Source organism: Diceros bicornis, chromosome 20, assembly GCF_020826845.1.
Source record: "Diceros bicornis minor isolate mBicDic1 chromosome 20, mDicBic1.mat.cur, whole genome shotgun sequence".
Taxonomy (NCBI): Eukaryota; Metazoa; Chordata; class Mammalia; order Perissodactyla; family Rhinocerotidae; genus Diceros; species Diceros bicornis.
The window spans coordinates 6,842,233-6,866,862 of record NC_080759.1 but is presented as its reverse complement, the minus strand read 5'-3'; the positions used below and the strand labels follow the sequence as shown (position 1 = coordinate 6,866,862).

The following is a 24,630-nucleotide window of genomic DNA, read 5'->3' as shown; positions in this document are numbered from 1 at the left end:
ACATTTGGCTTGGTCTCACAAGACGAAAAGGCTCACAACTTCCACCTCTGTGGATTTTTGTTTTACCATGAGCACGTTTATGGATGCCAGAACAGAAACCAAACTATTTTAATCTCATTTATTTTTTTAACATCCATATTGAGGTATAATCTACATACCACAAAATTCATCCATTTTAAGAGTACAATTGAATGATTTTTAATAAACTTAGAGTCGTGAAACCATCATTACAATCCAATTTTAGAACACTTCCATCACCCAAAAAAGTTCCCTTGTGCCCATGAGCTGTTAATCACTGCTACCACCCACTGCCCCCGCCCCAGACAACCACTGATTTCCCTCTGTCTCTAGACTACGTTTGCTTTTTTGGACACTCTTTCTAGATAAAATTATACAATACATGGTCTCTGGGTCAGGTGTCTCCTCCTTGGCACGATAAGCTTGAGGTTTACCCATGCTGTGGCACATGTCAATAGTTTGTTCTTTTCATTACTGAATAGCAGTCCACTGTGTAGACACAGCATGTCTTGTTTACCTGTGCATATGTGGATTGTTTCCACTTTTTGGCTATTATGAATCACGCTGGTACGGACACCCATGTACTGCCTTTATGTGGACATGTTTTCATTCTTCTTGGGTACATTCCTTGGATAGATTGCTGAGTCATATGGTAAGTTCATGTCTAACTTTGAAAGAAATTGCTGAGTCACATGGTAAGTTCATGTCTAACTTTGTAAGAAATTGCCAAACTGTTGATGCCATTTTACATTCCCACCAGCAATGTATGAGGGTTCGTTTCTCCACATCCTTGCCACTTGCTATTGTCTGTCATTTTTATTACAGCCATCCTTGAGACTTGTTTTATGGCCTAGCACATGGTCTACCCTAAAGAATATTCCATGTGTATGTGTGAAGATGTATTCTGCAGTCACCAGGTAGAATGTTGTATAGATGCCCATTAGGCCAAATGGGTCCACAGTGCTCTTGAAGTCTTCTAGAATCTTGCCAACTGTTTAGTTGCTCTACCAATTATTGAGATCAGAGTATTGAAATCTCTAACTATAATTGATGAATTGTCTATTTCTATTATCAATCCTACCAATTTATGCCTCAGGTATTTTGGGGTTCTGTTGTTAGGTGTATATACATTAATGAGTGTTATAGCTTCCTGATGGATCATTATAAAATATCCTTCTTTGGCTCTAGTAATATATTTTGTCTTAAAGTCTATTTTATCTGATATTAATACAGTCATTCTAGCTTTCTTATGGTTACTTATGGTATATCATTTCTCATCCTTTTACCTAAGGGTCTAAAGGGTGTCTCTTAGACAACATATAATTAAGCTAGATCTTGCTTTTTTATCTAGTTTGACAATCTCTGCCTTTTGATTGGAGTCTTTAGACCATTCACATTTAATGCAATTACTGATACAGTTGGATTTACATTTGTCATTTTGCTATATGTTTTCTAACTGTCTTCCTCCTTTTTGTTCCTCTGTTCCTCACTGACTGCTTTCTTTTGTGTTAAATATTTTTTTAGTGTACCACTAAATTCTCCTATTGATCTGTTGATTCTTTTTTTAACTATATTTTAAAGTTATTTTCTTAACAGTTGCTCTAGAGATTACAATAAGCATCTTATTAACATATCACAATCTACTTCAGATTAATACTAACTTGATCCTGATGAAATGTAGAAACTTTATTCCAATAGAGCTCCATTTCATTCCTCCTGTTTTGTACTATTATTGTCCCATGTATTATACCTACATATGTTATAAACACAACAGATTGTTGTATGCCTTTGGTCAATTTCCAGAGAGCAGAAATGGTTGTTTTTGTCAATTGTTTCCAGTGTTATAGTTAACACTTTATACAATGTTATGTCTTTTAAGTAAGAAAAGAGAAAAAAATAGTCTTTTATATTAACCCACATATTTACCATTTCCAGCACTCTTTATTTCTTTCTGTGAACCTAAGTTACTAATAGATCATTTCCTTTTCAGCCTGAAGAACTGGCAGGTCTGCCAGCACCAGATTCTCTCTGTCTTTCGTTTATCTGAAAATGTCTTTTTCGTCTTCACTTCTGAAAAACTTTTGCTAGATGTATAGAATTCTAGATTTACAGTTTTCTTCTTTGAGTACTTTGAACACTGTTCAACTCCCTTTTGGTTCCCATTGTCTCAGGTGAGAAGTCAGCTGTTAATCATATTAATGCTCCTCTGTATGTGATGTTTATTTTTCTCTTGCTACTTTCAAGATTTTCTTTTTTTTGGCTTGCAATAGTTTGACTATGATGTATGTAGGTATAGATCTCTTCGTATTCACGCTACTTGAGTTCTGTTGAGCTTCTCTGATGAGCTTCTCCTCAAAAAACGTCTTTGGCCATTTTTTTCTTCAAATACTTTTTCTGTCTTACCCTAAACATGACTGCAATCTTGGGCTAATAGAGCCATTGTCCCTCCCCACCTGCCCATCTCCAAGACTGTTACTTCAACCAAGAAGGCAACAGGCAGGGCTGCTACTCTAAATTGAGTGAGCCCTTCTCACCCCTGTGGAGAAGCTGTTGGTCCTCACAGCTTGCATCAACCAGGCAGCACCTCCCTACCAACAGAACTGAGGAGCCCCAGGCCAGATGCCACTGATTCTCACTGTTCTCACCTAAAGGTCAACAGTTTCTTATTTTTTTTATTTTTATTTTTTTGTGTGTGAGGAAGATCAGCACTGTGCTAACATCTGCCAATCCTCCTCCTTTTTTTGCTGAGGAAGACTGGCCCTGGGCTAACATCCGTGCCCATCTTCCTCCACTTTGTATGGGACGCTGCTACAGCATGGCTTCCAAGGGGCGCGTCGGTGCGTGCCCGGGATCCGAACCAGCGAACCCTGGGCCGCCGCAGCAGAGCGCACACACTTAACTGCTTGCACCACCAGGCCAGTCCCTCAACAGTTTCTCTAGCACAAATACTTCTCAGATTGTTGTATGCCTCTGGTCAATTTCCAGAGTGCTGAAATGGTTGATTTTTTTTTTGGTCACTTCTATCCTGCTTTATAGTTGTTTTTTAGGGGAAAGGATTTGACAATCTCTCCTCACTCAACCACTGCTGGAAGCTGCCCTCCAGTATTGCTTTATTTTGAAAATAAAACACAATACACATTGGGAGACTAAGTCAGAGAAACTGCCAAAGAGAAATAAGAAGGGGGATTGTAGAGAGGGAGAGAACCAATCCCTACACTTTATCTGCCTCTGAAATGAAAAAGACATTTTCAGATAAACAAAAGACTGAGAGAATCTGTTGTTGGCAGACCTGGCAGTTCTTCAGGCTGAAAGGCTCCAAATCACCCCAATGTAGTAAAATAAAATTAGATCTTGGTGATTTCAATTCACCAGCCACTTCCTTAAAGAAAAAGGAAATTCTCTCTCCTAGAAGCCACCAGAAACTCCCTCTAATCTTCAACACACTCAAACTAGGTCATAAGATAAGAATGAGACAGCATGAAAGAAAATGAGGCAGTTTTTAAAAAGAGCCAAATAGAAATTCTAGAACCAGAATACTATACAGCAGTGAAAATTAATTAATTACTGCTAAACTCAACATTTGTAAAGCCCACAAACATTATGTTGAATGAAAGCAAGCAAAAGGTACAGACTAAATAATTCCATTTATTTAAAGTACAAAAAAACAAGAAAAACTAATCAATGCTGTTAGAAGTCAAGAAAGTGGTAACCTCGGAGGGTAGTGACAACAAGTGGGCACAAGGGGGTCTTGGGAGTGCTACTAACGTCATTTCTTGATTTGAGCTACAAGGATGTGTTCAGTTTGTAAAACGTATCAAGTGGCACATGTGTATACTTTTCATTATATATGTTATACCTCAATTAAAAAGGTAAAAAAGAAACATAAAATTGTTTTGGCACAACAATTTAAAATTGGCATGTTGGTCTCATAAGACTCAGTGAGCCTGAAGCCTCTTTGCTTCAGCCAACCTAAACTGTGACTAGAAACAGCTGTGCCTTTTGATCTGCCCTATGGGGGATTTCACACCAACCTGGGAAACCAATGGAGCAACCATGCCAAGCTATAGGGAGTTTCCTAAGAGATGTCCCAAGCCAAACAACAAGGCTCCAAAGACTGCCTGTTTCTAACACAGAAACCAGGGCCACTCACTCTAGAATGGATTACAGGTTTAGAATGGCTCTGGGGGCCAGCCCAGTGGTGCAAGCAGTTAAGTGTGCATGCTCTGCTGCGGTGGCCAGGGGTTCGCCGGTTCAGATCCCAGGTGCGTGGCGATGCACTGCTTGTCGAGCCATGCTGTGGTGGTGTCCCATATAAAGTAGAGGAAGATGGGCATGGATGTTAGCCCAGGGCCAGTCTTCCTCAGAAAAAAAGAGGAGGATTGGCAGATGTTTAGCTCAGGGCCGATCTTCCTCACAAAAAAAAACAAAAAAAAAGAATGGCTCTGGGCTGGACTTGATCCTATAATTCTGTCAAAACTCACAACTGGACTTCTCCAATGAACTAGACAAAACATTCCATCTACCTAGAGAGACACTAGCTCTATATGCGACATCTTGTTTTGAGTGAAGCTAGAGACGGAAGAGTAGATGCACCAACACTTCCTCCCCTCATCACACGCCAAGCACCAGGACCAATTCTGATATGTCACCCACTAACTGGCAAGGCAGAGATTATTGCCCATTTTACAAATTAAGAAGCACAGACTAAAGTCACTTGCTCACGATCAGTCAGGGAGTGTGATTTGACTCCCACTCTGCCTGCTGGCCTCCAAAGCTGGGTTCTTTCCACACTCTCACACTGCTTCACAAATGCCCTGGGGTGTCTCTAGTCCTGTAGAAGGACCCCTGCCCCATGTGCCTGGGTTAATCTCTGTCCCCTGCTCTCTGTGTCCTTTATGAGTCATAAGGATATCATCCCCATCAACTTCAGAAAACAACGTCACATCATCTAAGTGACCTTGGGTTGGAAGCCAACGGGCACCTGGGAAAAGCCTGGGACCAAGAAGACCGGAGGCCAAATGCAGGCCCAGTTTTTGGCAACAGAAAGACCTGGGTTTCAGTGCCAGCTCTGAGGTCCTTCAACACTTAACCTCTCCCTTGCAATTCACTGGCCTGCCCTACAGGGGAGCATGGTGATTACAGGAGAATATGTATACCAGGAGCCGAGGAACACGAGGGACCCAGCAGATGTCTACAAACATGGATTCCTCCTTTTCCTCACCCATCTGGACATCACTTGAAAACTGCTGAGGACCGGTCAGAGGGAGGGAAAGGAGACCTGGACTTAATAATTTTATTTCTGAAACTTTAAAGAGTCCTCTGGTTTTACAACAGGGAGTGCAGAAAGTAAAGCCAGACAGAAAAGGCCTTTCTGGGTAGCAGAAACACAAAGCACACTCCCCCAGACTAAGACGCTTCCCCAATAGGACGGGGTTGGATTTTCCCATTTATCTCAAGAAGGTAAGAATCTTTCAAGCTGAGAAACGCCAGGCCAGATAATCTCAGAAGGCCTTAGGATGCTAACAGTCTGGGCTCCACAATGGATTTAACACAAAGACTGCAGGTTGGGGCAGGCCAGTCAACACTCACAAGAACCTGTGAGAAGCCCCCAGCTTCCTCAGCTCTGCACCTACCGCCCTCCACCTCCACCCCTGCAAACAGATGTGGAGGGGAGTCTGCAGGGGAGGCAGTGAGGGAGACGAGGGATGGACCAAACAAAAGGGCTATAGGGCTGGCCGGGAGGCCGTGGCCACACCTACATGCCCATGGAACATCTGGGTGTGAACATTCTGGAGAGAATGGCTCTTGTCAGAGCTCTGAGGAGAGGGCTGACAGTAGGAGCAGAAGCTAGGCCTGAGTTTCTCTTTACAGGGAAAAAAGTTTCTGAGTGAAGAAAGGGAGTGGTACATTGAGTCTTACTACTTTCAAGCTTTTTCCTTAAGAACCTCACAAAAGCAGATCAGGAAAGTTACTCTTAAATTAATCAGTATCGACCAAGGAGAAACCAACAGAGCACACCACAGAAGACCCAAGCAGAGTGGCCCCTTCCTTTGCAATGTGCCACCTATGAGGAGCAGTGGCGCATGTGAGAGGTACCCTGGGCTGGGCTCCTGAGTCTGCCCCTAGCCAAGTGACCCAGGCAGGGCATAGCATCTCTGGCCTCCCAAGCCCCAGATCTGAAAAGCAGGGAGGCAGGACGAAACGAAAAAAGCAAATTTTCCTACAAACCAAAAGCACCCAGCTGGACGGACAGCAGGTACGTGTTTAGTGAAGACATGCTGCCAGCAGGGGAGGCAATAAGAGGATATTGCGCCCCCTCCTGTGAGATCCACACACTGTCACTGATGTCCAGGCCCCAGGGGGGAGATCCCTTGGCCAGGACAGCACACTGACGCCAGGGCTGGAGCCCACAGCCATCTCCATGACAAACGACCAAAAGCTGCTTCCTGCAGGTGGGGGCAGTGCGGGGGCCTTGCCCCCACCTCCTTACACTCAGGCCTGTCCCCAGTTCCCAGGCTCTCCCGCTCACCTGTGTGAGGTGCGCATATCCACGGGCCCATCGCCTGCCTGCCCTTCGCCTCTGCCCATGGCCGTCGCCTCTGCTCCCCTCAGCAACCCTTGGGCTGGGCCTGCTCCCGGCTCAGGCATCACTCTTAAGTCTCCATCAGCATTTAAATCTGAAGCCAACAATCCTCTCTCCATTTTTATTTTCTTGCTCTCCACATCATCCTCTGCCGGGTCCCGTTCAAGTGCTCGTTTCTGACTCCGTGTTCGGCATGCTTCTTCAGTCATTCTGAACTTCGGGGGAAGGAGAAAGCAAAACATTTAAACTTGGCACAACAAATTTGTTACCTTCCTAGAAACTTTTCAAAGTGTCAGCTTGGTTTTCCTCGCCACGCGATGACAGCAGAAGTAGGTACAACAAACGGAGGGCCCACAAAGCGTGCCCGGGACATTTCTTCACCAGGGAAGGCTGAGGCAGGAGCAGCAGAGCATCTGGGGAACCAAGCTACATGCCGCCCCATCCGGGGCCAGAGACCTGGAGGGACCTGGACAGGAATAATGGAAGGTCGCTACTTATTAGAAAGAAGGAATTCTCTGCGCTCCAGACTCAAGAGCAAATAGAGAAAAACTGTTCTAGATCTGAACTCCCTGCCTATGGAATTCTGAGCACCTGCACTGGATTGGAGGTGTCTAGAATCTGGGAAGGCGGGACCCATGCTGTCTCAGGAGCAGAGTAACTGCCCGGGTCCAGCCCTGCACTGCACTGACTTGGGCTGACCATTCTTCTCCCTTTCATTATGGGGTGGCCTCCTCACTCCCTGCTCACCTCAGGGGGGTGAGAAGTGGGGGATCACATTTAACCCTTTGACTGATGGCAAGGTAAACTCTGAGTGGGGTGAGGCCTGGCCTGTCACTGTGCCAGCACCCTGTACCTGCAGCACACACATATCTTGATTTAAAGAAAGAAAAGAAGAAAAAACAGCTGAGTCAGTTTTTGATCCCATGACATCACTAGGCTCCACATGACCCTTCCCAGGATTCAGTCTGAGAGACAAAGCACTTTCCAGAAAACCAGTCTGAACCGGTTCCAGACAACAAGCTGAAGTGCTGTTAACCCTCACAGAGACAGGACAGACGACAGCCAGCGCAGTGATGTCTGTCTGCAGGGAGGCTGCTGGCATTCCACAACAGTCTGGGACACTGGCGCTTGCTCTTAAAGGGGCCGCTCAGAAGCCAGCCTGGATGTTCCAAAGGGGCAGGACATGGGAAATGAGACTGCAAGCGTCAGCGTCTAAAAAGCCATGCAAGAGTACACCAGGGGATGAAAAAGCACTTAGCTGCCAGGCTCTAGTAGAATTCCCAAAGTGTCAGTTCTCTACAAGACAGTCGGTGCCCGCGTCCACCAACACAGGGCCCAGGCAGAAGCACCCCATGAGCCCCTCAGAGAATCCCAATTCACACCTGCGGCGTGCCTACACTGAAGGCCTCCCAGCTCTGTGCCCATGCAGGTAGGGCACCCGGAGCCTCAGTTTCCTCACTAGCAAACACCCTAGGAGGCCTATCCTGGGCAGACCCAGTCCTGGAGCCCACTTTCTGGGAGGCTAGGGGCAGCACAGGGCAACCAGGGGCCACCTCATCATATATGGGACGTGCTCCTGAACTAACTCACTCGCAACCTCCTTAAAGGAGCTGATTTCCCAAATGACTAACAGTGCAGGGCCCTGCCCCACTGAGCCCTTCTGTGGACTTAGACTGAAAGGAAGGAGAGTGACAGCTGCTTTGTGTTCCTGGTGTGGGAGGCAGAGCAGCCCTTCTGCACATGTATTAGGCCAGTGTGGCCCAGCCAGGGCACTCAGACATCTGTTCCTACAATCAGCCCCAAAGGGTTGAACTGAGCAGGTCTTCTCATGGCCATGTCACCCATGGGGTGCTCCCCACCCTCTCTTGATGGAGGGTGGGGCCTGAGAATTCTAAAGCTCGAAGGCATGAGCTATCGACTAGGTCTCCATCTGCCTCCAACCCCTCCTGGTGTCCCGGCCTGCACCTGCTGCCCATCCCCTCCCAACTGCTCAGCCCCAGTCACCCCCTAAACAACCTTTCAACCCTCTGTTCTCGCCCAGATCTCCCCATTCCCTCCTCCACCTCCCTACGTGGTCGTCTCCTTACTGCCCCAGAGGGAAGCAAAGGATGCTCCCATGTCCCTCTTAGCGTAAAGTTCTACAGCTTCTGTCCTTCTCAAACATGCCTTGACCACAAACCATGTCAGCTTGCTCAGTGAGCCTGTCCATTCTATCTCCCTGTGAGACTGCAGACAAGCCAATGCCCTGAGTGTTAGTCACCCTCCCTTCTCCCTCCTTGTCGGAGGGGTGGGTCATCTTTCCTTGGGCTTTGCCTGAAACAGGAGCTCCTTGAACGGTTAGGGAATTGGATGAGAGGAGCGATTTTGGCAGCCACCTTGGATGGCAGGGATGTGTACTCCCAGAACTGGGGAGGCGCCTGTCAGGGTGGAAGATGAAGGGAGACCAGGACCTCAGGCAAGGAGAGCCCGAACTAGAGTTGGAGGAAATTCTGTCTCTAAGGGAGAAGCTCCCAGTCTGGCCTGGTGCCCACTGGGAGAAACAGGGTCCGAGGTAGACAGGGAGAATATACCCCCATCAAACAACACTGTGCCCCTAATCCTGCACAGACTCCCCCATGCTTCCCCACTCCGCTTCTGATGCTGCCTGGCGGCCCCACCCCCCAGCGCAGCCTCCAGCCTTGTAAATCCCAGGCTCCAATCCATGAAGCCCATCCGAACGACAGACCTTGCATGAAGTCCTTCCTCCCAACTGCCCACATGGATAACAGGAGCAAAGACTACGAGGTTGCTGTGTGCCAGGTCACCAGACCCATGAGGTGGTGCCCGAGTGACCTCACTTGATCGTCACTGGTGTAGGACAAGCAGTCATGAGGGGCCAAAGCAGAGCCTCACACCCACAGGGCCGCTCCCTCCAGCCCCAGCGACCACCCCAGGCCACAGGGCCCTCATGGAGCCCCAGTTCTGGGAGCTGGTCAGGGTCCCCACAGAGGGCCCAGGAGACAGCCCGCCTGCTTGTGCTGTGTGCAGTGTCAAGGCAGCTCACTCTGAAGCTGAGGGGCTGGAACTCTGCCAACCCTGGGCCCAGAACCAATGGCCAGCCTGGCTGCACACAAACACACGCCCTGCACCTCTGGTAGGCCACTCTGGGGGTACCTGCCGCACCCTTCTCCCACCACAGGAAGGACAAGCACAGCAGTAGGGGGGCGGGGCCAGCCACGGGGGACAGCGCCTTGGGCTCTGACTTCCCCTGCTTGGATGGAGCCTCCTCCAGAGAGGAGGTTGCCTTGGCGCCCATGTGGAGCCTGCTACTAACCAATCCCCAGCACCAAGCGGCATCTGCTCCTGGGGAGGGCAGGTGCTGGTAAGGAGCAGCTCCTCTCTTCTCTCCACAGGAAGGACCTGTGCCCCCAGCCCATTAGGGCTGGTGGCTACCGCCCTGCAGGCACAGGCCCAGGAACAGCGACAACTTTGTGGAGAAGAAACCAGCCTTGAGGAATGAAGCATGACCGACAATTTCTGCAAAAAGCAGTGAAAAGTATTTCTGCAAAAAGCAATGAGGAGGGGCATTAGAATACTTTCTAAAGAACAGGTGAAGAGGCTAGATGACCTCGACCGGCAAATTAGGAACTGCTTAAAAATTCGTGGTGGGTGAGGCAAGGAGAACGAAGGGAAAGCAGCAACGACAGCAGAAGTTCCAGCACACGCCCGCTGAGGAACTGCTGGCCCAGAGAGCAGCTCCCTCTTACAAACGCGGGATCCCATGGTGGCTGCTGCCTGCAGGACAGATCTGACAGCAGCATGCCCACTGGAAGGATGAGGCCACCAGGGCCGCAAGGCTGCCTGAGGCACAGCCTGCTGGCTACAGAGGAGCAGGGCTAGAACCCAGGCAGCCTCAGCCCCTCCTCACTCTCTTCAAACACAACCAAGACACAGCCCAGGTTTCCTCAGCTCCAAGAAGGGCAGGTTCCAGCCACACTAGAGGCTACACAGGCACAGCACAGACCAACCCCAGGACAATGGGGCCACTGAGTCCTGGGCAGAATGCTGATGGAAGCCTTTGGGTCAGATGCAAATTTCAATCGCCTCTACCAAAAGCTCCTTTATTTTAGTAAAATGCCACCGTCCACTTGTCTGAGAACCTCAGGAGGAAAACCTGTTCTAAAACAACTTCAAAAGGATGAATTATGCTGTAGCAGGAAACAGAATTTCTAAAAAAGACTCGGGAGACCAACAGAAAGCACCCCACACAGGCCAGGCCGATGAGGCCAGTAAACATCTCTCGATAATTAAAACAAAGGGGGGGGGGAGAGTAAACAGACACAAGTCAGAACCAGAACCCTGAGGCATCATCATTAATACTACTGGTACTAGGAAATGATACTTACACTACTCTGTGATTAACAGATGAGCAGGAACACTACTAGTTATACTCCTGTTTCAGGCTTGAGGAAAGTGAAGCTTCACAATATGTGCTTGGGAGAAGTGACAGAGCCAATGCTCTGAAAGTGGACTTTTGGGGTGCTTTTTCCAGAGCCCAGAGAACGGAGTGAGCAAGACGAGGTGGGGGAAGGAGGATGCTGAGGGTGGCCTCACCTCAGGGGGAACATGGAGTGGTGGAGGGGTGGGGGATGCAATGTGTTCTGAATGATCACCTGATTCACTTGGGGGCAGACTGGGGCGGGGGTGGCAGGAGGAGCAGTCAGGGGGCTTCTGTATCTTGTGGCTCAGAAAGGGAAGGAGACAGAGCAGTGCAGAGATAGGAACATATGCTAGGTGTACTTTAGAGGATACAGAAAACAACATGCCAACAGCTGGACGTGAGGCGAGAGAGGGTTGCTTTGTTTTGTTTGTTTTGGCCTGAGCAACTGGAAAGACGGAATTGATTTTCTGAGATAAGGAGCAGATCTGGGGGAAGAAGGCTGGGAGTGGGGTAGTTTGGACATGCTGAGTGTGAGCCGTCTACTAGACCCACACAGAGAGGCTGAGAAGAGTATGCTAACAGGTGGAGGCCTGCACATGGGGCAGCCACTGTCCTCAGGGTGGTGCGGAGCACCCTTTCCTGTCAGGAAGGAAGAAGGGCCTGTGAAGCAACAGATGCCAAGCTGGGTGACAACAGGCTCCAGACCCTGGCCTCACTAGCCACTGGCCAAGCAGCTCCCTGGGCCTGCAGCCAGGCGCCCATGGCCATAGCACCCCCCACCCCCAAGCAAATGCACAGTGCAGGTGGGTCTCTGCACCCTGGTGATCCGGAGGCTGGGGCTGTGCCACCTCTCTGCCTGGCCTCATCTGCTGCCTAGACCCAGGAACCCCATCCACCCTCCTAGACACAGCAGCCTGAGGAAGTTCCCGAGGCCGAGTCCAGATATGCATACCCTCCAGAGGCTCCCCACGTTCTTGAGAGTCAAACCCAGGTGTCTGGAGAGAGAACAGCTAAGCTGCACTTTGGTGCTGGCAGCCCCGGGCTGACAGGCACACATTTTCCCTTCCAGAACAGAGACCCTACTCTGCTCATGGCCTGAGCCACTTTCTGACGCATATCTCTGAGTGACTGGCAGGGAGGCAGCAGCTATGTTCTGGAAGGAACTTACACCAAAAATAGCCAGCCTATACCACCAGACAGAGCAGAGAACAGAGGCCAGATCTCAGGAAACAACTGGCTGGGGGAACCTGTCACTCTCTGAGCCTCAGTTTCCCCATCCATATCTCACAGACATGCTATGAAGAGACATGGAGTAACAGAAAGAACTTGAATGAGAAAACCAAGTTGCAGAATAGTAGAATACCATTCACATGGCTTTAAAATGCTTATAATCTGCAGAAAAAATACCAAAAGAAAGTTTACTAAAATCAAAACTGAAAGAAATTGGGCTAAAATCCATAGCACTCACCTCTGAAGAGTGGATTATTAAGAAACTTTCACTTTCTGTATTAAACATCTCTGTATTAAATTATTTCTCTTAATAGTGACTATGTGTCAGTCTTGTATTCAGAGAAAACAAAGACAAAAAAGAAAGCTAGATAAAATAACACTCCCACCTAGAGAGGCTGAGAACTGAAAGGACAAGTGTTAGCTGGGGGTGGGGCAAGTAGAGAACGACCTGCAAAGGGGAGGTGCTTCCCAGGCGGAGGGCACTGGTGATGTAGGGAGGACACAAACCGGCTTCTCCAATAGGCAGAACCAAGAACACAAGACAAATACATAACCTTCAGTGGACTGAGAGGGGATGCCACTGCCCCTTTCCCATTCGTTACTGGCAAACGTCCACACAGCTTAAAAGTCCCCTTCTGTGTCACTTACTACAGCAACTCTCAAGCTCTAAAGAGTAAACCCAAACCCCTTGATTCATCCCCCCAGCCCACCTTCTACCCAGGCCACCGAGTGGCTGCCAGGCCACAGCACCAGTGTGGACTCACTTTGAGAGGGCCCACATCCTACATGGTCCCTCACCAGGACTGCCTACAGCAACAACCCCCATACTACTCGGCAGCTTCATCTCTCCTCCTGGCTTGATGCTAAACTCTTTCACGGCAGAAACTTCTTTTTCCCATTCATCTTCATTTTCAATGTGGAGCAAACAGTACGGGTTCATATGCACTACTGAGTTAAACAGAGGTTTCTGTAAATGAGTCTCATGAAGTGTGTGATTCCTGGGGTTGCCCTATAGGGCAAAACGAAGCAAACAAGTGCTATCATTAAAAACTCCTGCATTCTGACTTTCTGGAAGGCAAGTGTGCTGAGACAGAGCCTCACAGACTAAGGCTGAGGCGGGAACAGGAAGCCGGGGAGATGGTCCAGGCAGGGGAACAGCATGAGCCAAGCCACTAAGCAGGGAGGGTATCAGGCAGAGGAAGAGAGGCCACAGTGAGTCCTGTGCTAAAGGTTTTCTCAAAAGGAGAACCAAGTCTTACTACTCACTGAGTGAAGCTGGGTTCTTAACCCTTAGTGGTCTGAAAATTTAAGACGCTCTAGAAATACAGGGGTTTTCTCTCTTGTACACCATCAGGAAGCCCCCAGCCCAGCCGCCTGGCTAGAAGCTCCCTGGGCCTCCAAAGACCTGGACTGAGAAGACTCGGGAGAGAGACTCTCTCTACAGCAAGCAGTCGGGGCAGGGAGTCACACCCACACACGCCGGGGGTGACAGCTGCCATTCACCCAGAGCCTCTGTGTGTTGAAGATGGGCATGTCACCCCACGAGGTGGTCAAAGGGTCTAGGCCTGGAACCCAGGTCCACTACTCCTCTTTCTACCTGGCACTCTCACAGGCTGCCCACTGTGGAACATTCCACTGTATGGTCTATAGGCCTTTTGCTAATCATGTTTAAATGGTTGTCATCTAGAGCGACAAGACATGGTGGGGCTAAAATGATGCCCATGCAAGTGGAGGAGGAGGATAGAACAGCTGTCCTCAAATGCCTCCATGGCAGCCACACTTGAGAAAACTACAATTTGCTCTCCCTGGGGCCAGGCCAGACAAGACCCCAAAGCCAGAAGGTATAAGCCCCCCACAGTCAGATGTCAGGTAACAGGCTACATGACAGCAGCGTCTCCATGTCAATGTTCTTGGTGTGTCCCTAGCCCTAGAAGAGTGACAGCCACACAGCAGGTGCATGGCAAACATCTGACGACTGGATGAACGTAGGTTTTATAGAGAAGAGCTCTCTCCAAGAGGAGGTGGGGTGGACCAGATGCCTCAGTCCCCCTTTCGACATTGGGGTCCTCAGATCTTGACCCAAGTTTATTGCTCCTTTGTCATTAACAGAAATGTGAAGTCTTCCTACTTTTAAGGGCAAAACACCTAACACTGATTGATAAGTTACCCTCATGGATCACTGGGATGATCCTGACAACCACCTGCAAGGTGAGCGCTATCAACAGCCCCTGTTTTACAGGTGGGGAAACTGAGGCCAGCGGAGGTCACACAGGGAGTGAATGGGACACAGTTCTGGGAACTGAAACCCATGCTCCTGCAGGCAGTGCCCATCAAAAACAGCCCGTCAACCACTCAGAGTCAGACATGAGGTTTCCAAAGGACACGAGGAGGGCCGGCCCTGTGGCTTAGCGGTTAAGTGCGCGCCCTCTGATGCTGGTGGCCCGGGTTCGGATCCCGGGCGTGCACCGCTTCTCCGGCCATGCTGAGGCCGCGTCCCACATACAGCAACTAGAAGGATGTGCAGCTATGACATAAAACTATCTACTGGGGCTTTGGGGGGCGGGGAAATAAATAAATAAAATCTTTAAAAAAAATAAAAATAAATAAAAAAAAAAAACAAAGGACACGAGGAGCTCCTCACAAGCACTAAGTTGGGCTTGACCTGTCACTCTCACCCCACGGGGTCCAGACAAGACATGAAATGATTACATCTTTATTGAGTGTCATGAGTGAGACCACACCTTTTTTTTTGCTGATGAAGACTGGCCCTGGGCTAACATACGTGTCCATCTTCCTCTACTTTATATGGGATGCTGCCACAGCATGGCTTGATGAGTGGTGCGTAGGTCCGCGCCCAGGATCCAAACCCGTGAGCCCTGGGCCACCGATGCGGAGTGCGCGAACATAACCACTATGCCACCGGGCTGGCCCCGAGACCACATCTTTTGCTGTTTGCTTTAAAAGTACAGTAAGTTCTGCTGGAGCACAACAACATTCCTAAAAACTGCCATGTGATGCAAAAATCGAGCCATAAAAACACAGGGCTTTTGGGAACAATAGGGTTAGGTACACAACACCCCAAAACGTCATCCATGACATAAAAAAAGATAAGAACTTGATTTAAAAAATGGTAGCATATTAAACAGCTAAGAAATACACAAAGGCTGCCTGAAGCCTGACCCCTCACCTGGGGGAAGGGCTGGCATTTGCTATGACTGTGGGTTGGCTGCGGTTTCTGAGTTTCGGTGAAGTGCTGCAAGGAGGTTGTCTGACCCCAGAAGGGGATGGAGGTGGCCCAAGTATGTGCATTTTGATTTTGTGTACCTGCAGGTGCTCTGTTTAGCTGAGAGCAGTTTTCTGGATTCACCTAGTGCAGGAGTCAGCAAACTTTTTCTTAAAGGGACACAGTAAATATTTTCAGCTCTGTCAGCCATTCGGTGTCTGTCCCAACTACTTAGCTCTGCAGTTGTGATAGTACATCCTCGAATGGTCATGGCTATGTCCCAATAAAACTTTATTTACCAAATGAGGCCACCAGCCTGAGGGCCACAGCGTCCCAACCTGTAACCTAGCATTCCTCCTGGACAAAATCACACACAACCAAATGCAACCTGTGTGTTATGCTCCAACTGTGCCCTAATATAACAATAGTGTTGGAAGAAATCTGCTTTTCCAAATCAAGCATCATAGCAGAACTGACTACAGAGAAAAATTGGTTTAAAAAAATACAACAACACTTGAACGTGTAAATTCGACTCAAGGTTAACCGTTTTGACAAAGTCAGAAGAAATTTAGTTTGCAGAAGGGCCGAGTGCAGACAGCTCACTGCAGGGTCAGTCTGTCTCACTGCATGGGTCAATTTTATACCATCTTAAAAGCCCTACACACTCTCAAGATAAACAGGTCCCTCGCAGAAGGAAATAGCATGCTATAAACTCTATTACTGAAGTAGATGAAACTTCAACCCAGTTACAGAAAGAAGCGGTTCCCTCAGCGCATGTGCCTAAAGCTCCGAGGAAAAGTGCAGGGGCTGAGGCTGAGAAGGACATGCGGGGCACCGGGCCCAGTGCGGGCAAGGGGGGTGCTCACCAACAGAGAGATGTTTGAGCTGGGATGGAAAGTGTGAATCAAGCACAATGGGCTGAGTGGCTGGAGACCTGGGGGGCCCTGGGGGATGCCCTGCAGTGGGAAGGAAGCCGCAGGGCCCAGCTTCTTCAGGAAACCAGGACTTGTCTTCACCCTCAAGGGCTGGAGAGACAGGGGTCATCTGTGCCAGGAAAAGCCTGAGACGGGCGCTTTACCTGGCGGGGAGAGGTGGGGGGTGGATTCAGGAGGACACAGGTCCACACCACACCACCCACAACTGTCTCGGGTCCTGGGAAGGCAGGCAGCAGCATCATAGCCCTGCACCCTGTCCCATGGGATGGATCAAGAGTCCAGAACAATCCCCTTGGGTGGCTAAAGGTCTGCACTTAGTGCATTCTCTGCCTGGGGCTCAGCCTCCACCCCGTCAGGGCCTTGGTCCTTCAATTCTGCTGACATTTACATGAACACTGGGCCTGACTGGTGGGCAAGTCACTTCACCTCCCAACCTGGTGGCATCCTGTCCACCCAACACTGGGGCTCCCTGGACCTGGGGACTCAATGTGGGTTTTCTGAGCCTTCTGCCTGGTGTTAAAAGAGACCAACGCAGCTCACTAGGTGGACAGTCACTTGACAAAAATGAGAGACGTGACCAACAAATTCTGTCCTGTTGAAGGGGCTCAGTTGTTCTTCCAAAGGCTTCTCATGAGGTGGGCAATCTCATCATCAGCCCCTATCAGCCAGCACGCCTGGGCTCTTCTGGGGAGGCCAAGGGCAGCAAGAAAAGGGGAAAATGGACAAGGAACACATGGCAACCCCAACTTGGGAGCATCTGGCCCCACCCGATGGACACTCTATTGGCAGAGGATGGATGCAGGAAACTGGGATGTCAACAGACCTCCTCGCTCCTTGAAGCTGTAGCATACCAGGCTAGTTACATACCAAGCAACCTTGCACCACACACAAATGTACGTGTGTGTGCACTCACACTCATGCATACTCACACAGACACGTGTGCCCAAACACATGCACACCATACACACTCATACATGTGTACACACAGAGTTTTCATCCCCTCCTCCCACTTCTTGCTTGATTATCTCAGAAGAGATCTTTCTTCTCTGTTCAATTCTGAACAAAAGGACAACAGTTCTCATGGGTGATCATTGGCTCCTGATCCACCTGTCTCAAGTAGAAGGAAAACAATTAAGTATGGAAATGAGATGGGACATAGGAGCCAGAATCACCAACATCTAAGGCACGTGAAGGAGCCCAGATCCCTGCAGGGCCTCACGTGGATTCCTACACGCCTCCGCCACTTCAACCCACAATTCCCTAAGCCCAGTCCGAGACAAACAACTTCACACCCAGCTGGAGCGGCAGAGCAGTTTCAAATCACTAGCACTACAACCATGCTTGTTTCTACTACTTCATGCACATGGTAATTTAAGCTTCCAGAGAAGGCAAAGATCTGACCGCTGTTTACTGTTGCTTATCTGGGTGACGCGTGAACCCAGAAGGAACCTTCTGCAGCACGAGGAGCCTGGTCAGTTACTAACCGCCTAGGACACTCCTTCTCCTAGTTCACAGCCCACCTGGCCCAGAAGGATGCAGATGCTGATGGGCTCCTGACAAACTGATCCTGCACCAGACAGTGACCTCTGAGGGGCCAGTGACTGGGCAGCGTCCCCTCTGCAGAGGGTGGAGGAGGAGCAGCTTGGGGTCCCCACCTTCATGGGAGCAAAGAGCCAGCAAGTGCTGTGAGATCAATGTGCAAATCATCATTTTACTACAATTCAACACCAGAAAAGGAGTCCACCCTGTTGGTCTAGAGCAGGGGAAGAATCCAGAAATGCTTCATTTGAGCTAAGCCCCAAGGGTAGAATCTAGATTTGTAGAGATAGAAGAGGGAGGAAGAAATGGCAGCAGCAAAGGTGAAGTGGCAGAAATAGACACGTGCGTGAAAAGCCATCTCCAAGAAAAGTAGATGAAGCCAAATAAAAGGAGATTAAAACTTTTAACGTCTGTTTTTTAAATGGAACGAGGTCGCTTGGAAGGAAGAAGCATCCCCGTTATAGAGAGGCCACTTAGTGTGAGAGGCCTGCAATGAAGACCAGGCCTCCCTCAGGAGTCCAGTGATTGTGGGGTGAGTGGGATGGGGGTCCTGACAGGCCATCAGCCTGGGAGAGTGGGGAGGGCTGTAACCTTTAATTGGGTCCTGAAGGACAAAAGAGGGGAGCACTAAGAGCTGTGAAATGGTATAGAGTACGCTCCAAAAGACACATGCACGCAGGCAACTTAAATGAAGTGCCTCCAGCCACTCCATCAAACAAATCAATTTGAGCACTGGCGCTGTCCTCCGGCGACCTCTCCACCCCCAGCGCCCACAGGTGCTCTCTACCTAACCCTTCCAGCAAGAGACACCATCTATAAGTGCTGCGCTTAGCTTGGAAGCAGGAGTCAAAAGGGGAAGGTTAAGTTCAGGAGCATCTCACCCTCCTCCTAACACGGCACTTCTAACATCCCAGGTGTGCCCCAACACTACACTGCTAGATAATGCCATCCCTTCCCTGCTCTCCATCTGAAATGCTAATGACCCATCAAAATAAGCCCATCACCCCCAAGGGGGTTGAAGGTAAAGTCAGACCAAGACATTCATCCTCTCCAGTCATTTTCAGTCCTTGGTTCAAGAACCACCCAGAAATGCAGGTTGTTAAGACTGAAAGGAGTAAAAAGAACCAGCACCTCCGTTTTCACATTTACAAATAAACAGACATTTACACTCTGATTTTTTTTTAAGGTGGAGGACTTGTAAATGATGCCTCCAAAATAATGCTTTTTTGGGATATATTTAACAAAATTAACCTAGAGATAACATAATCAAGTAGTAACCATCAACATTTTAAAAATAAAACCTTAATAGTCTTGAGATTACTAAAGGCAAATCCCACGTAGACCTACACTGCACTGGTAGCATCTCACTCCAGCACTGTGTGTGGGAACAAAGCAGGTTTCAGGCAAGTAATCTCCAGAAAACTGACAGTCACTGCCTTTGATGAGGCTCATGCCACAGGAACAGCCAAGTCCCTAGACCTCTATTCCCCCTCTGGAGTCATGGGGTAGAGCGGGGGGAGATTGGAGAAAGCACAGACCCTATCCGGGGAAGATGGTGTAGGGATTATGGTGTAGGGATTATGTTTATCTTCCCCTAGACACAGCTGATCTCCTTCAAACAGGGAACATCACCAACCTCACTGGCCACATGGATCCCACTCAGCTCTGTCTACACCGTGGCCCCCTGCCTTGGCCTGTGAGCCTCCCTCCCTGGTGACATGAGATGAAAGCCTATCTTCATCTCCAGTTGTGGCACACAGTAGGAAAAATACACCTAAACTGATCACATTTTAAGAAGAGGAGAGCCTGGTAGCAGGTAAGTGTCTTTAAAACTGTTGATAGAGCCAGCCCTGATGGCCTAGCGGTTAAAGTTCAGCGTGCTCCGCTTTGGCGGCCCAGGTTCAATTCCCGGGTGCGGAACCACACCACTTGTCTGTCAGTAGCCATGCTGTGGCAGCTCACAAAGAAGAACCAGAAGTACTTAACAACTAGAACATACAACTATGTACAGGGCTTTGGGAAGGGGGTAAAAAAAAAGAGACGGAAAGATTGGCAACAGATGTTAGCTCAGAGCGAATCTTGCCCTGCAAAAAAAAAAAAAAAAAAACTGTCGCTAGCTCCCCCAGGCTCACACTGGAGATGATAACTTGGATTTTGTATTTGCTCTCTTAAAAGTGCTCAGTAAGCACCCAATGCCGCTCACTTGGAAGTGGCCCCACATAGGCATCTGAGCCTCTGATGGCTGGGGCCTATGCCCAAAGCCCAACCCTGCAGCCCCAGAGAGAGAAACAGATGCTGCCAGAGAACAAGACATAGAAACAAAGGTGCCGCCTGTGGAGGGGAATCTGAGCAATACTAAATGTCCACAGGGAACCAGTGACCAGGCTGGTGTGGGACATCACTGTGAGGCAGAGCTGATCGAGTTTCCCTCCCATTGGAAAGGACCAGCCCTCTATCCCCTCCCACCTGGCTCCTGGGCTGCACCTCCTTGGCCCGCAAAGGGTTATGCCTGCCATTTCCATGCCATCTGCAATGTGCCCATTGGGTGTCACATCACAAAATGGCAGGCCTTAACCCTTCCAGGGCCGACTCCTTAAGGGCCTGGCTGCCAGCTCCATCAAGGCCTGTGGCTGGAAATGGCTGGGAGATTTTGCATGGAAAATTCCAGGAAGAGCCAGAAAAGCTTTCTCCATTCCCAGGAGGAAACATGAGTGGAAAGTAGGAGAACCAAGTGTGCATCTTTAGTCATTTTCATCGGAGTGCCCAGTAATGTGATGACACCATTGCCTGGAGGCCCTGCCTGGGCTTCTTTCGTCAAGCTCCTCCCTGCACAAGTCCTACAGTGGCAGAGCCGTCCCAGGAGGATCAGAGCTAGCAGGGAAACCTACTTCTAGGAGTAAAGTAAGTTTCTGGTCTCGACGAAGCCCATGGGCCTAAGAAACAGTTCCTACCGATGAACAGTTCTTGTAGCACTTCCTGCACAGCTGTTAAGAGCTAGAAAGAAATCCTACTTCTCTCCTCCTCCCTGTAAGTGGAAATCTTCCCCTTGGGCAGGGGGTTGTTCCAGGTATAGACACCTACACCAACCTCCAGGAAACAGCCGAGCTGAGCTAGAGGGGCATCACATCAGCGGTGCTTTTGTGAAACATGCTACTCAAGGTAAAACCAAGGCTTCACCCCAGCCTCCAGGTCCTGTCAGCCTCTCTGACCTCGTCTCCTGCCATCCCCCATGTCTCCGCTACCCCTTGACCCCATTCTCTCAGCTCTGGCCACACTGACATCCCACGTCCCAGCTGCTCCTCTGACAGCCAAGCTCATTCCCACCTCAGGGCCTCAGCACTTTCTGCTTCCTCTGCCTGGAAGGCTCCTCCCCTAGATCTCTGTATAACACTCTCTTCAGGTCTCAGCTGAGACAGCAAAGTGACACACATGCCCCTCAGTCGGTCTCTACCTCCTTTCCCATCTCATCACCACTCTTGACTCATCTGTTTGTGTGCCTGCCCCTGTCCCCCACAAAACCAGGGAACACTTTTGTTCAGTGCTACCATCCCAGGGCCCAGGACAGAACAGGTGCTCAATATATATTTGTTAAACAGATGAGAAAAAAGTACTTTCAGAACTCCCAGCTATCTCCCTCCCCTTCCTGGTTAGTCCTCACGGCAATAGAAAAGATAATAAACAAAACTCTTACCTCACATCATATATGAAAATTAACTTGAAATGGGTCAAAGACCTAAATATTAAAAACTAAGCCTATATAAAACTCTCAGAAGAAAATATAAGGGTAAATCATGACCTTGGATTTGGCAATCGATTCTTAGAAATGACACTAAACACACATATCAGCAAAAGAAAAAAGATAAATTGGACTTCAACAAAATTAAAATTTTTTGTGCAAAGGACACTATCAAGAGAGTGAAAAAACAACCCACAGAATGGGAGAAAATATTTGTAAATCATATATCTGATAAGGATCTAGTTTCCCGAATATATAAAGAACCCTTAAAACTCAACAACAAACCCAATTCAAAAATGGGCAAAGGACTTGAATAGACATTTCTCCAAAGAAGATATACAAATGGCCAATAAGCACATGAAAAGATGTTCAAGATGATTAGTCATTAGGGAAATGCAAATCAAAACCAAAATGAAATACCTCCTCACACCCACTAAAAAAAAAAACAGCTAAAATAAAAAAAGGAAACGTGTTGTAGAGGATGTGGAGAAACTGGAACCCTCATAACATTGCTAGTAGGAATGTAAAATGGTGCAATGATGTGGAAAACAGTCTGGCAGTTCCTCAAAAAGTTAAATACAGAATTACCATATGACCTAGGAATTCCACTCCTAGTATATACCCAAGAGACATGAAAATGTATTCAAACAAAATTGTGTACACCAGTGTTAAAAGCAGCAGTATTCACAATAGCCAACAAGTAAAAGCTCAAATGCCCATCAATGGATGAATGGATAAACAAAATGTGGTATATCCATCAATGGAATATTATTGAGCCATAAAAAGGAATGAAGTCACAATGCAGATGAACTGTAAAAACATGCTAAGCAAAAAGAAGCCAGACACAAAAGGCCATACAGTGTATGATTCCCTTAACCTGAAATGCCCAGAACAGGCAAATCCATAAAGAGAGAAAGTAGATTTGTGGTTGCTAGAGCCCTAGGGGGTACAACTGTGGGGGAGTGGGGAGTGATTGTTTAATGAGTACAGGTTTCTTTTTGGGGTGATGAAAATGTTCTGGAATATGAGGTGATGGTTGCACAATACTGTCAATGTATTAAATGCCAATGAACCGCACACTTTAAAATGGTTAAAATGGGGAATTTTATGTTATGTGAATTTTAACTCAGTTTTTTAAAAAAAAAAAAAAAAAAGCAGGAAAAACAAAAACAAAATTCTAATCCCAAGAGGCACAACCCCTCTAGAGCTGCTAAACTACTAAAAGACAAAAGCGGGTTTACTCTGACCCCAAGAGCACAGAAACAGGTCCTCAAGGAAAGACTCCTTTGTGCAACAAGATCCCAAACAACCAAAGAGCGATCGTCCGCCAGGGCATAGCCCCTCCTTGCACATAACCATCTACTTCTCACAGGAACCGAGGAGGCCGTGGTAAGCCCAACATATAGGTGGGAACTAAGAACCATCTCCCAGCAAAGGAGCCGATGCCTTGGAGTGTGACCACGTGGGACACACAAAAGACAATTTACCTATGAAGAGCCAAAGCGGAGAGAGGGTAAAGCCTCACAGACAGCTGGAGTCACACGGGCCACCACAGGCAGAGCTGGATTCAAGTCAGGCCCATCACAGGCTTCACACTGGGAATGTGCCGCCCCACCTCAGTCTCACAGGTGTTTCACTCGTTCACTCTTCTAAACACCTGTTTAGTTTCTACCAGGGACCAGAGCTGACTTGGCCCCAGGGACATCCCTGGGGGGCTCCAATGACAAGCCTCCCATCCAGAACACCACAGGCCCTAGAAGGACACACACAGAGGTTGGGGGTGGGCAGTGGACACAGAGCAGGCCGAAAGACCCAAGGCGAGGTCCCTCCTACACTGGGAGTTGCAGCGATCCCCAGATCATAGACAGGATCAAACTTGTAAAGCACTACTTTTTATAAGACAAAGCCATGTTGAAGACCAGCTAACCTACCTACTTTATCCACTTTCTTACTGGCTGTGGCTGCTAGGGACGGACAACACCAATGGGGAGGTGAGACTGGTCTCTAATCAAGAATACATTAATTTACGTCTGAAAACAATGTATGGGATGTCAGAGTCAGAGTACTGAAGTAAAGAAACACCTGTGGTAATAAGATGCACTCCAGGTACTGGGGGGTGGGGAACAGAAGGTGCCATCAGCACCAGAATGATGCCAGCCAGGTTCACCTACACACACCTCAGCTTCCTCAGCTGTGAAATGGGAACAGTGCCCACTTTATCACTAACGCTCTTTGAGGGCTCCATAAAGGTGCTATTATTACAGAAAATAAGAATGCTGCAATGAGAGGCTATTCCACCTGACAGGCCACCAGCTACAGCCCCTCACGGCAATTCCAGAATCTCTGCTGAATGTTTTTGGCTTCAATTTCAACATACCACAAGTGGCCACCTCCCTCATTTTTGCAAATAGATGTTTTCCCCTGCCCTGGGTGACATGCGTCATAAAGCTCCCAGAGGGAATGCCTGGGTCAAACTCATATTTTAAACTTCTGATTATGGAAAATTGCAAACATACCCATGGAAGTAGAGAGAACAGCACAAATAACTCACCCACCACCCAGGCTCCATGGTCATCGGGCAACCAACCTTGGCCTTCCACACATTGCTCCTTTCTCCCACACCCCACCAGCTTCTGGGAAGCAAATCCTACACAACATGCATTTATGAACGAACAGGTCAGTATTTATCTCTACAGGACAAACCACAATCACACCTTCGACAACTGAACAATCAGTCCTCAATCTCTGTCAGAGTCACACTTGTTGGAGACCTATAGGTCCCCCCTACTTTCCTTTCTATCATACGTTGAAGAAATTAGGTCATTTGTCTTGTTTCCCGCAGTCAGGTTTTGTGGGTGGCGACCCTGTGGCGGAACAACACACCCCTGATTTCCCATAAATTAGATTTTGAGACATGACCAGTGCACGTCCCTCCAGATGCATGTG

General features: G+C 48.5%; 1 protein-coding gene across 6 annotated transcripts in view; it reads right to left on the bottom strand.

Moving 5' to 3' along the window:
* The window catches only part of GATAD2A (GATA zinc finger domain containing 2A), a 94,574-nt gene that overhangs the window by 28,821 nt on the left and 41,123 nt on the right, over window positions 1–24,630 (bottom strand). For 4 of the 6 annotated variants that reach the window (XM_058563883.1, XM_058563885.1, XM_058563884.1 and 1 more), the window contains one exon: window positions 6,548–6,811. The exons of 1 other annotated variant lie outside the window; for it this stretch is intronic. In XM_058563883.1, coding sequence (XP_058419866.1) covers window positions 6,548–6,811 — 264 coding nt within the window. Of the gene's footprint in view, window positions 1–6,547; window positions 6,817–24,630 lie in introns of all 6 variants that reach the window. One more of the 6 variants, XM_058563887.1, reaches the window with a different exon arrangement.